General features: G+C 33.1%; 1 protein-coding gene across 1 annotated transcript; it reads left to right on the top strand.

The window, feature by feature from the left end:
- On the top strand, window positions 670-2112 carry LOC107645821. The gene has a single exon (XM_016349943.2). It carries the CDS (start codon window positions 958-960, stop codon window positions 1855-1857), a length of 900 nt encoding a protein of 299 aa, XP_016205429.1. The 5' UTR covers window positions 670-957; the 3' UTR covers window positions 1858-2112.

Raw genomic sequence — 13076 nt, forward strand, 5'->3', positions numbered from 1 at the left:
CGCTTTAGTTTGAGTTTTAAAAATCTCTTCTTGAAGTTAGAATACAAATGTCTGGGATAGAATCGATGATCTACTCCGAAAAATAGCTCATCAAATGTTGAAACTAATTCCTACAACATTTACATAATTCACTTTTCTAGGGATATAATTGAATCTAAACACAAATAGTGGGTATAATATTAAAATCGACCACATCCAAGTGAGACATAATTGAGAATAAATACATTCAAGTGAGAATAATTGAAAAATATAATATGATTTGTTAGTATAATTGATAGTAGGATAACATTGAATCACTTTTATAAACGTTAAGGATACAAATAGGACGATTTAAATGTTAGGGACACAAATAGGACTTACCCCAAACGTTGGGGACAAAAACGATACTTTACTCTTATATAAATTATTAATTTAGTAGTTAATTTTTTTATGTACATATAATATAATTATTTTGTGTATTCACTTGAAATTTAATGTTTTATCACTCTAAATTAAAATATGACTCATAGTCTCATACTTCTAATAAAAACCATATTCCATCTTAAAATACTTAAATAATGAATTGCAAAATAATTACACACCAAAAAAAGTTAAAGAAATATTTTTTTTTCTTCAAACAAAAAAGAAAGATAAGATTCCATTTCCACCCTATAAATAAGAGTAAACAAGAGGAACTAAAAAAACCGTCTTCCAACAAATAAAAAAAAAAAAACAGAGGAGCTTTGTTTCACTCACTCCATCACTGACTCGCTCTCTTTCTTTTGTTTCTATGCTTCGAAGTGCAAGAACCGCTGCAGTGATTTCTTTGTTCTATGCTTTCAAATACATGTTTAGTATCACTTCTATTCACAAGCTTCCATTTCCCTTTAAGTGAGAAATATTTAAAAAGGAATTAAAAAAAAAAGTTACTTCTCTGTTAGCAAGACAATTCACATAACTCTTAACACCCTTGGAGCAATGGATTCATTCAGTTTCCATAATCTTCAAGCCGAGAAAGCCAACGCGATCCTTAAGAATCGAAAGCTTGGAAGGATCACAGGCATATTACGCTTCCTTGAGGTGTGTTTTGTTCTAGTTTTGATCTCAAGGCTCTCTCTACACCTCCCGGTTGCAGTTAAGACCTCGAGTGAGTACTTTAGGGACTTGTCCATGTTTGTTAACAATCCTCGGTTCGTTTTCCTCATTGGAAACGCAATAATCATCGCTCTTTTCGCTCGGTCGGGACAGTTTTCGGCTCAAGTCTCTAGAAGAAACGATTCGGAGAACGATCTTTACCAAGAAGTTCTCTATAATGCAACAAAGAAACAGAAAGTTCAACAGCAAAACCTAAAAAACAGAGCAAAACAGGGGACAGATATAGAGGATTCCTTAGAAAACATCAAGAATCAAGAAAAGGAGGGAATAAAAAGTGAGGATAGCACAAAGAATAAAAGAATTAATAGAAGCATGGTGAAACACGAAGAAAATAATGGAATCTTTTCAAGAAAAGAAGCGAATTTCGGCTTAAGGAGCAAAGGAATTGATGCTGGAAATAACAAGTGTGATGTAGAGAAACAGAGCATGAAAACAGGGGAAGTGAATAATTTCTGGGAGATGAAGAAATATAGAAGGTGTCAAACAGAGATTTTTCACCGTGTGAATCGCGCTGAACAACGACATGGCGATCTACGAAGGTGTGAGACAGAGAAGAGAATCAAAGCTATTGCACATGCTTCTACTAAGGAGGAGGAAGAAGAAGAAGAAAGAGCTTCATACCCTGAAGATACCATGAGCAATGAAGAGTTTCGCTGCATCATTGAAGCTTTCATTGCAAGACAACAAAGGCTCCGAAGAGAAGAAGATTACTCTCTAGCTTGAAACTATTTCAGTTCTGATCTTAAAAATAGGATGGAAAAAGGGAAGATATTGTAGAAACTAAAAACTATGTAAATAAAGTGAAAAAAATGTATCAGTAGGTTATCAAGGGTGTTATAGTGTATGAGTAGGTTGTTAATCATGTTTAGAGTAATGTGATTATTTTTTCTCCACCTAGTATTGATGTGTATATATTGTATAAATTTCGTATAATACGAGTATGAGTAAGAGAATTAAAGCATGTTTTATGATGGTAAATACTTTGGTTCCTTAATTACAGATAATGAATTCGAGTATTAAAAATGAAAAATTACATTATATCAATTCAGTGTCATGTCATGAAGAGGGTCTCTGATTCTTTTACGTGCAATAAGAGCATGCAGCTAAGAGCATTTCCAAGAGCATATGTCTTTCTCTATTTTGGGTTGAAAAGGAACTATTTAATACCTGTGTCTCAAAATCTTGTCTAAAAATCTTGTTATATTCTTTGATGCCAAAGTTGCCAAGTGGGTTAACAAAAATTCCTGACCTAAGGGGAAAGGAACAAAATTACGTGGACAAAAGCATTTCCATTTTGAACAGCCACTTAGCTTCTATTTAAGTGAGGAGAATATTGAAAATAAAAAGGTATACACAACATGACCGCACATAGCTGGTGTGCCCTTGACATGCAAATTAGCAAAGTCTAACTTTAAAAGGCCAAACTTTAGGTGTATAACAAAATCAGTTATAACAATAACAAAGTCTTGTTCTATTAGGTGGGATTGGTTATATGGATGAAATAACGCTATTGACCTTTATCATATATTATATCTACAAAAAAATCGTTTACATGTAAATCTCGTTTGACCACTTCATGGATGGTCTTCCTCTGCCTTTCACCTCTTATCCATCTTTTATCTCATTCACCCTCCTAACTGTCTGTTCTGTCGGTTTTCTTCTCACATGTCCAAACCACTTGAGACGCGATTCTACTATCTTTTCCACAATAGGTGCCACTCTAACTCTCTTTCTTATATCTTCGTTTCTTATTCTATTCAATCGCGTATGACCATTCATCTATCTCAACGTCTTCATCTCTATCACACTTAACTTATGTTTGTGCTCCTCTTTGACCACCCAACACTCTGTACCATAAAGCATAGCTGGTCTGATAGCAGTGCGATAGAATTTACCTTTAAGTTTTAAAGGCACTTTTTTGTCACATATGAAATCAGACGCACTCAACCATTTTGACCAAGTTGCTTGAATCCTATGATTTACATAATATTCAATTTCTCCATTATCCTGTATGATGCACCTAGAATACTTAAAACTTTTAACTTTTAACTTTCTGTAAGATGTTTTCTCCAATATTCACCTCTATATTAGGGTTTTTCCTTCGGCAGCCGAACTTACATTCCATATATTTCGTCTTATTACGGCTTAGACGCAAGTTATATACTTCTAGAGCTTCTCTCCATAAATTCAACTCCTTATTTAGGTCTTTCTTTAACTCTCCCATAAGGAATATATCATTGGCAAAAAGTATGCACTATGGCACAGGCTATTGGATATGCTCTATGAGTACTTCCAAGACTAATGTGAAAAAGGTATGGACTTAAAGATGATCCCTAGTGTAATCCTATACCAATAGAAATTTTCTCTATTACACTACTTTAAGTCATCATACTAGTTGTAGTCTCATCATACATGTGTCTAATTGCACAAATATATGCGATTATTACTCTTTTCCTTTCCAAAATCTTTCGTAAGACCTTCCTTGGCACCGTATCGTACGTTTTTTCCAAATCAATAAACACCATATGTAGATTTCTTTTATTACTACGATACCTTTCTATCATCTTTCTTAACAGGTATGTAGCTTCAGTGATGAATTTTCCTGGCATAAAATCAAATTGGTTCTCTGTTACTTGTGTCTCTTGTCTCAGCCTCCGTTCTATCACTTTTTTTCCAAAACTTTATGGTATGACTCATGAGTTTAATCCCTTTATAGTTTCTGCAACTCTGTATATCCATTTATTCTTGTAGATAGGTATCAAGGTGCTCTTTCTCTACTCATCTGACATCTTCTTTGAGCTTAAAATCTCATTAAAAAACTTGATTAACTAACTAATTTCTTTCTCTCTAAGGCTCTTCCAAACTTCAATCGGAATATTATCGGGTCCTACTGCCCTTCCATTTTTCGTTTGATTTAGAGCCTCTTTACCTCGAAATCTCGAATCATTCGATAGTAGTCGAAATTTTGATCTTCTTTCCTCGTGAATAAAAGTCCAAGGCTAGAAAGAGATTTCTGTCCTTCATTAAATAACTCGTAGAAGTAACTCTTTTCACCTTTCACTGATCTTCTCATCTTGATCCAAAACATCTCTATCTTTATTCTTTATGCACTTAACCTGATTTAAGTTTCTCGTTCTTTTTTCACGGCCCTTTGCGATTCTATATATACATTTTTCTCCATCCTTCGTGCATAAAGACTGGTAGAGACCCTCATATGCTCTTGTTCTTGCTTCACTTACAGTCACTTTTGTTTCTTTCTTAGCCGTCTTATATTTTTTTTTCAATTATCTGCGTTGCGGCACAAAAACCACTCTTTAAAGCACTTTCTTTTTGCCTTTATCTTTTCTTGTACACTCGCATTCTACCACCATAACTCCTTGTCTCTTGGTTCTATCCTTCTAGATTCACCAAAATTTTCTTTTGTTGTTCTTCTAATAACTTCTGCCATCTCCTTCCATATCTGATCTCTTCCGTGCTTCCATCCCCTTCCCACTTTGTCTCTTTTCTTACCCGTCTTGGGAAGTTTTTTTGTTCATCACCTTTCATTCGCCACCACTTCGTCCTTGGGTTTTTCGTATGATGTCTTTTTTCTCAACTCTTGCTCAACGCGAAAATCTATGACGAGCATCTTATATTGTGTTGTTAAACTTTCTCTTGGAATAATTTTATAGTTAATGCAAAATTTTCGATTGACTCTCCTCAACAAAAAAAAGTCGATTTGAAAGCTTCTCATGTCACTCTTATAGGTTATAAGATCTCTCTAATTTTAGTATATAAATAATATTTTTATACTCATAATAATTGTTGTCGAACTACAAATATAAGGTGACAACTCTAAAACGTCTATATGAATACTTCTGTCAGCAAAACATTTATCCATGGAAAAAAAAAATCCTAAAAGTATAAATCCTAGAAGTACACCTTGGCGCACCTTGGCGAGCAAGAGTTCGTTAGCATTAGCACCATATATATAACCAGTGTCGAAAAAAGTGATGCCTTTGTAGAAAGCATGCTTAACGATGGAGTTGCCTTGGTCTTCACTGAGAAGGTGATTGTAAGAGCAACTCCAATAGCATTATTAAAATAATTTAAAATTAAAATTTATATTAAATATTATTTTTAAAATAATATTAATATCAATTGCAAAATTGTTGTTTACCTTTTGGGGAGAAACGTGATAATTATTAGAATTTATTATTTTTTTGTTATTATTTAGTTATAAATTTAAATTTTTTAATCTAATAATCTAACAATATATTTTATTTTATATTTTTAAATATTAATAGTTAATTAACTGATGGCTAAAAATAATAAATTTTATGACCCTTAACATTCTTCATAATTGAGGCTACAGGCATTATTTTCATGCATGTATATACATAATTAAGTAATTAAGATAGATAACCACAATGCCTTGGTAAGCAAGGTTGCCAGTAGGAATAATTTTTCAAAACAGTTGGATTAAACATTCAAGTAATTTTCTATCCAAATTTAACTAAGTAGATCCAATACTAAAATAAAATCTAATCTCATTAATGAACGTGTATTATACGTGCGGAAACTCTCCAAACGTTACCAATTCACTTCGCACTTGAATATGAAAAACCATTCCTTCTTCACACTCGAAACTGCTACTGAAAAATTTTCAATCTGTCTCAAAATCTCTTAAACTTTGTTCGTATTTTTTGCTACCGCAGAATCGCATGGAACTTTCGATACGAAGAAGAAAAAACACACAAAAACAAGAACAGAGATTCTGTAAGGTATGAGAAAAACTATTGTTATTATGTTCATTTAATTTCTCACAAATCTCGTGTTTCTAATAGTTCGATTTAAGGTTTAGTGGATTGAGTTGGTTCGTTTAGTAGATTGAATTTCTCTGATTCCATTTTTCTCCATAACTAGGACATACGAATGAAAATATGTTGTTAGTTTATTGGTTCTGATAAATAATTCGGTTCCTCACTTAGTTTAATTGAGTTCATTTGCATGCAGAAATATTTTTCTTGTTGATTGAATATTTATCACGTTTTGTTCAAATATGAATAGAATTCATTTCATTGGGAAATTGAGTTAGGTTCACTTGATTCTACTCTTAAGTGTTCACTTGAGTTCATTTGTATGTAGAAATATTTGTCTTACTGATTGTATATTTATCACGTTTTGTTCAAATATGAATAGAATTTGGTTCATTCGGTTCATTGGAGAATTGAGTTAGGTTCACTTGACTTTACTTAAGTGTTCACTTGAGTTCATTTGCAAGTAGAAATGATTTGAAATGTGATTTTCTTGCTGATTGAATATTTATCACATTTTGTTCAAATCTGAAGCGAATTCAGTTTATTTGGAATTTCAGTTAGGTTCACTTGATTCTACTGTTAAGTGAAGTTCACCTGTTAAGTATTGACCAAATTTTTTTGTCCTTATTGCAAAAATGAAAAAGATGACGGTCACAAAAAAGGAGAAGCCGCACTATAACGTAAGTATATACATATTAAATAAACTCTATTTTTGTATTATAAATATATCATAACATACTGTCTCAAATACTTGCAGAAAATTCACGATCTGAGATGCCAAACAAAATCAATAGCAAGGGTGTTCAAACAAAGGAGTGAAGAAAAGAAAAATATTGTGGAAGAAATTGGATTTGGTGCGCTGGCACATATCTCGAAAATGAACATCTCTCACAAGTTCTTAAGGGAATTGATTCGTTGCTATAATGCCTATCATGGATGCTTGGACACTCTCTATGGCAGAATATACATAACCCCTGCTAAGATAAGAGATGAGCTGGGCATAAATTCTGGCGGTGTTATACTTTCCATCTTTCACATTTGTATTTTTTCTTTTTGATCTTTTTGTTATTCTTTAATTTATTTTGGTTCATTCATTGCTTTATTTTAGGTTCATTTGAATACAGAAAATGAAACTAAGCCTTTTTTACCTATTTATTTATATTAAAATATTATAGGAGATCGTTTTCCTAAAAAAATTGAGTACAATAATATGAGTGAGGAACAAAAAGAGATAATTGACAACTTTCAAGGTGCTACTTTGGTATCTTTGACAAAATTTTTTATTGATATGAGTGTTGAAGGGGAGGAGAACCGGCTGAAATTCAAAAAGAATTTTGTCGTCTTCGTCCAGAAGTGATTTTTGCTGCTGATGACAATAAGCACGGTCTCCCCGATCCATAAGCTGCCTGCCCTTCATGTGGACACCGTCCGATGATGGGATTGGACATCTCATGTGCTGAGCTTCCTGAGGAAGGGGATCAAAGCCCAAAGAGAAAGAAAGAAACTTTTCGTTGATGGTTGCGTCTTCGTTTTAATGTTGATATATTTCCATGGATCGAAGTTCTCTCGACGAGAAGCAGATGACGCTCCCGGGCCACCATGGGTGGCATACTAGACACGGAGGAATCTGGTCAACTGGATTGCTTTGGAAACAACTGATGAAATGGTAAATAAAAAAAATTCCTTGAAATTTCGATTCAGATGCTTCTAAAATAACTAAATAAGTTTATGTTTTAGGGACTTGTAAACAGGGAAAAATTGAAGGGAGGAGACATAGAAGAAAAGAAGGTGAAAAAAAATCGTTTTTCTGAAGGGAAGAAAGAAGGAAAAGGAGAAGAAAGAAAAAAGAAAATTGTCATTTTGGATTCGTCTTCCAAAGAAGACAGTTTTTCTGAATCTGAGTATACTTCTCACCGTCGCTTATTGAAAACTATTTATTTGTTTAAAATTTTATATTGTTATTTTAACAAAACTTTTGTATGTGTTGCAGAGAAGAAGAAGAAATCAAGAAAACGCCGCCAAAGACAAGAAAACAACCACAAAGGGTGGCAAAAAAATCCCAAAATAAAGAAGATTGTTCTGACAGATTCATAAAGCAAAATTGAATCTGAAGACCAGTAAGTTTCGGAAATGATTATTTTTGGTTCATTTCTACCTTTATTTGATATTCATTGGGTTTAGTTTTGCTAGTATTTCCTGAAAATTGTTTATGTATGCTTGCTGAGTTAATTACAGCTCTGATATTTGTCTCCGATATATATTCGATGTGTTTTTCTTGATGATTGACTCTATTTTACTGCTTGTTCACATCTGAAATAAATTCGGTTCATTTATTTTTTAAGTGAAATAACTATAGTTCATCCTGGTTTTTAAGTGAAAACTTATTATATAAATTTTCAGAAGTGAACAAGCAGAGGAGACGACTGTTAAAAAAAGAAAACAAATGTTGGAGCATAAATGAAAAAAGAACAAAGAGAAAAAATGATGGAGCTGAAAAAACAAATATTGCTCTGAATGACTGTGACTCGATAGATGCGCAATATGATTTATCGCAGACATAAGAATGTGTTTCTTATATAGTTCTTTTTCTTTCTCTGCTAACTTTTTCTAAAACTTCATGTAATTTCTCTGGATTTACTGAATAATATCTATTTTTTGCTTAGACTGCCGACTGTAAATTTGGGTAGCGAACCTGTGTTACAAACACAAACGAGTTCAGCACCGTCTGTAAATGCACCAAGCAATACCAAGTAATTTCTCTTAACTTTTATTTACATCATATGCTTTTAATTAGAATATCTTGGTTGATAATTTTAGTTTCGTATCTTTCTTCTTAGAAAAAATACCCATGAAATTTCCGGTTACAATTTTTAAAACAAAAAATTGAATAAAAAACAGAGTTTACTTGAGGTTCAAATATGGAGTAAATTCAGTTCATTTTTAGGTTTAATTAAGGTTCATTTGAATCAAAAAATAAATTGTATTTTTAATCCTCTACTTTTAATCTTGGTTGATGATTTTAATTTGATATCTTTTTTATTAGAAAAAATACCCCTGAAACTCCGGTGGCAGTTTTTAGAAGAAAGAAACGGCATGAAAAAAGGAAAAACAAAATTTACAACATCTAACTATGTAAGTTGAAATATTTATGTTGGTATTTTAGATTTAGGTAATAATTTTTTTTAATTGTTAGTAGCACTACACCTGATCCTCAACTACAAATCATTGGTGTTGGAGAAAAAATTCATTCTCAACCTCTGGATTTCTGAATTTTTCAATGTGCAGCTTTCAGTTTCTCAGTTCCTATTCTAATCATTCAACATTAACTTTCTCCTTATTTACATTCCTTAGAGTTTTTATTGCACTATCTTTTCCAAGTTCTCTTGTGGAAGAGATAATAAAAGATCAAAAAACCTTTAACTATGTCATTTGGGAAAGTCAAACAGAAGAAGCTTCTCTTAATGAATAAGTTGTACTTAAAATTCTTTTTATTAGTTTTAATGGTATAGGATAATAATTTCCGGTTATTATTGAACTCTTTTCTGTTTAATGCAGCAGCCCTCCGGAACAAGAAGCACCTCTTAATGTGTAAGTTTTACTTAAATATTTTTTATTAGTTTTGATGGTATATAATAGTAATTTTGGTTTATTCTTTAGTTTATTTGAGGTTCATTTGAATTCATATATGAATTTGCTGTGTTTTTTATGATTGAGTCTAAATTATTGCTTGGTCAAATCTTGAGTAATTTCGGTGGATTACTTCATTTATTTGAGGTTTATTTGAATCCAGAATAAATTTGATGCGTTCCTCTTGATGATTGAGCTTGTTTTACTGCTAGTTCAAATATGAAGTAAATTCGGTTCATTAATGGACTCTTTTCTGTTTATTACAGCTGCCCTCCGAAACCCGAACACCAGGTTTGCAAAGAATCTTCCGCAAGGCAAACGGAGCAAGAACCTCCACTAAATGTATGTGTAAGTTTTAATTAATATCCTTTTTATTAGTTTTGATGTTATATCATAATGCTTTTTTATTATTACTTAAAACTTTCCGCTGTTGTCCTGCAGTTCTCCCCGTCCTTAGCATTGGGAAGATGACTTTGGTCCACCTTCCTTCAGCCTTGGCATAAGTCTCCCGACCTCTCAACTAACTCCCCCGACCTCTCAACCCACAGTAACACAACTTGAAATGTTGGTAGAGGCGGTAATGGATGTTGGGGTGACAGCAGCATTGTAATATGCTGAGGAAACGAGTGCGGAGCCGAGTTTGAGCACGCATGAAGGGTTCAAGACTCCGGAGAAAGAAAAAGAAATAACAGAGGAGTTGAGGGAGAAATGTTATCATTGGATGATACAAGTAAAAGTTTACAAAGATACAACCAATGAGTATGACACGGTATTCATGTTGGACCATGAAGCGCATTTGCAGGGGGCTAGATTCCACTTCATGTCTCTAACACCCGGACAAGATGTAGAAAATACGGTAAATTCTTTGCCTATTACATTAACATTAATGATTTTTCTAAAAACGTTTATACCCATATATCTAAAAAATTCTCTTCCTATAGGTGGTCAATGCAATGTGTATGCTTCTCAATGACAGAAAATGTCGCCGATTTGAGGAAGAAATATACTGCGTGTCGATAGATATTGTGGTAAGCCAAATTTTTTATTCCTTAAGTAATTTATTGGTTCTGATAAATAATTCAGTTAATCTGTTAGTTTAGTTGAATTCATTTGCACAGAAAAATGAATTAAAAATGTGTTTATTTTTCTGATTGAATGTTTATGAAATGTGCTTTTGTTGGGACTGTATAACGAGAACTACATTATCCAAAAACTAAGAAGGTCTACCGGATCAATCAATATAAGGACTACCTCTCTTTTCTTGACAAAAAAAAATGGTATCACGTCTATTTGTAAGTTGTGATTTCTAAAATTTCTTTAATAATTCTGTCATTTGCTATCATTTAGACAGAAACACTCTATCACTTTTTCAAATTTCAGCTGTTTGCACCGGTTTGCAATGGAGGCCATTAGTGGTTGTGGATTACCGATGTTAATAAGAAGGCCTTCTATGTGCTTGATCCCGTCAAGAAAAAGAAAGATGAAATGCCTCAATCAAGAATAACTTTGAACAAATTTGTTGGAAGTTATTTACATAATACATATTTATGTGGGCTTGGTTTTCTTCAATTATTACTGAATTGAAGTATAATTTTTGTATCATTTTCAAGGCTTAATAGTATCTCAGATGAAGGTTTATACTGGGGTAGAACCTTTGATGGAGGACAGAGAGGTCGTTGAAGCATAGTATATCACGATCAGCGATTATCGAACATCGTAAAAATCTTTCTTTGCTAAAGTGCTATTATTAATATGTTTTATTGTATCTCCTATTAATCATATTTTACTTTCTTATTTCTTTCTTAGTTATGATTGCGGGATATATGTGATGAAATGGCTGAAAACAATTGATCCTAAAAAGATTGAAAAATGGAAGTATAAATGTAAAAATTGGAAACAGGTAAGTAATTTCTAAAATATTAAATTTCGGTTCATTTCTTATTTTAGTTGGGCTCAAATTAAGTAATTTCTTTCAATTGAATTGTAGGAAGAAATAGATGCTTTCAGGTGGGAATTTGGTCCAACTATTCTGTTGTACAAGATAAATAAATTGAGAGACAAAGCCATTGAGGCATCTAAAATGATAAGACTCCCAAAACCATCTGCTGCCCTCTCAAGCCCTTTTTGAAAATTCTTATCTGAAAATATAGAAAGTAAATAGGTTATAGTTTCAATCTTTGATATGTTGTAAGGAATTGTAATTAAAACTAATTTTTTTAACTAGTTGTATAAAATCAAACACTTCTTCTTGACTCGTAATTTGTAAATGATAATATATATTTAAAAATCTTTTCTTTAATGCATATATGTTAATGTTAATGTAAATCTTAATGTTAATGTTAATGTTAATGTTAATGTATATATTTGTTGGAACTGTCTGGGCTATATTGAATGAATCTAGGTTCACAGTGAATGGATTCAATATATTTATCAAACATCAAGAATGCCAAAAATACAAATTGAACCGAATTTATTACACGGAATGAACCGAAAAAAGTGTATATATGACTATTCAATTTGAAAAACATCTAAACTGTTTGACATAACACAATTGCAGAAGATAATTTGAAAAACAAAAAAGTGACTGAAAGAAGTTCTATTCATTCATTCATTCATTCATTCATTCATTCGTATAACCCTCATTATATGACTAGAAGAAGTTCCGTTCATTCATATAACCCTCTGGTGCACGAAATTGTGATCTCAGGCAACGGCGCCAGAAATTCTGTACGCACGTCTTAATAAATCGTTTTTCATTCACAACTTCGATACAACTAACCAGCAAGTGCACTGGGTTGTCCAAGTAATAAACCTTACGTGAGTAAGGGTCGATCCCACGGAGATTGTTGGTATGAAGCAAGCTATGGTCACCTTGTAAATCTCAGTCAGGCGGATATAAAATGGTTATGGCGTTTTCGAACATAAATAATAAATAGATAGAAAATAAGGATAGAAACACTTATGTATATCATTGGTGAGAATTTCAGATAAGTGTATAGAGATGCTTTCATTCCTCTGAACCTCTGCTTTCCTGCTGTCTTCATCCAATCAGTCTTACTCCTTTCCATGGCTGGCTTTATGTAAGGACATCACCGTTGTCAATGGCTACTTTTTATCCTCTCTGGAAAATGGTCCGATGCGCTGTCACTGCATGGCTAATCGTCTGGAGGCATCACCCTTGTCAATGGCTGCATCCCATCCTCTTGTGAAAATGGTCCAAATACTCTGTCACAGCACGGCTAGTCATCTGAGGTTCTCGATCATACTGGAATAGGATTCACCCTCCTTTTGCGTCTGTCACTACGCCCAGCACTCGCGAGTTTGAAGTTCGTCACAGTCATTCAATCCCAGAGTCCTACTCGGAATACCACAAACAAGGTTTAGACTTTCCGGACTCTCATGAATGCCGCCATCAATCTAGCTTATACCATGAATATTCTGATTAAGAGATCCAAGAGATACTCATTCAATCTAAGGTAGAACGGAAGTGGTTGTCAGGCACGCGTTCATAGGAAA

This window comes from Arachis ipaensis, chromosome B06, assembly GCF_000816755.2.
Source record: "Arachis ipaensis cultivar K30076 chromosome B06, Araip1.1, whole genome shotgun sequence".
NCBI lineage: Eukaryota > Viridiplantae > Streptophyta > Magnoliopsida > Fabales > Fabaceae > Arachis > Arachis ipaensis.

Bases quoted from the DNA above. Each gene is read 5' to 3' on its own strand.
- LOC107645821 (XM_016349943.2), top strand. From the start codon at position 958: ATGGATTCATTCAGTTTCCATAATCTTCAAGCCGAGAAAGCCAACGCG.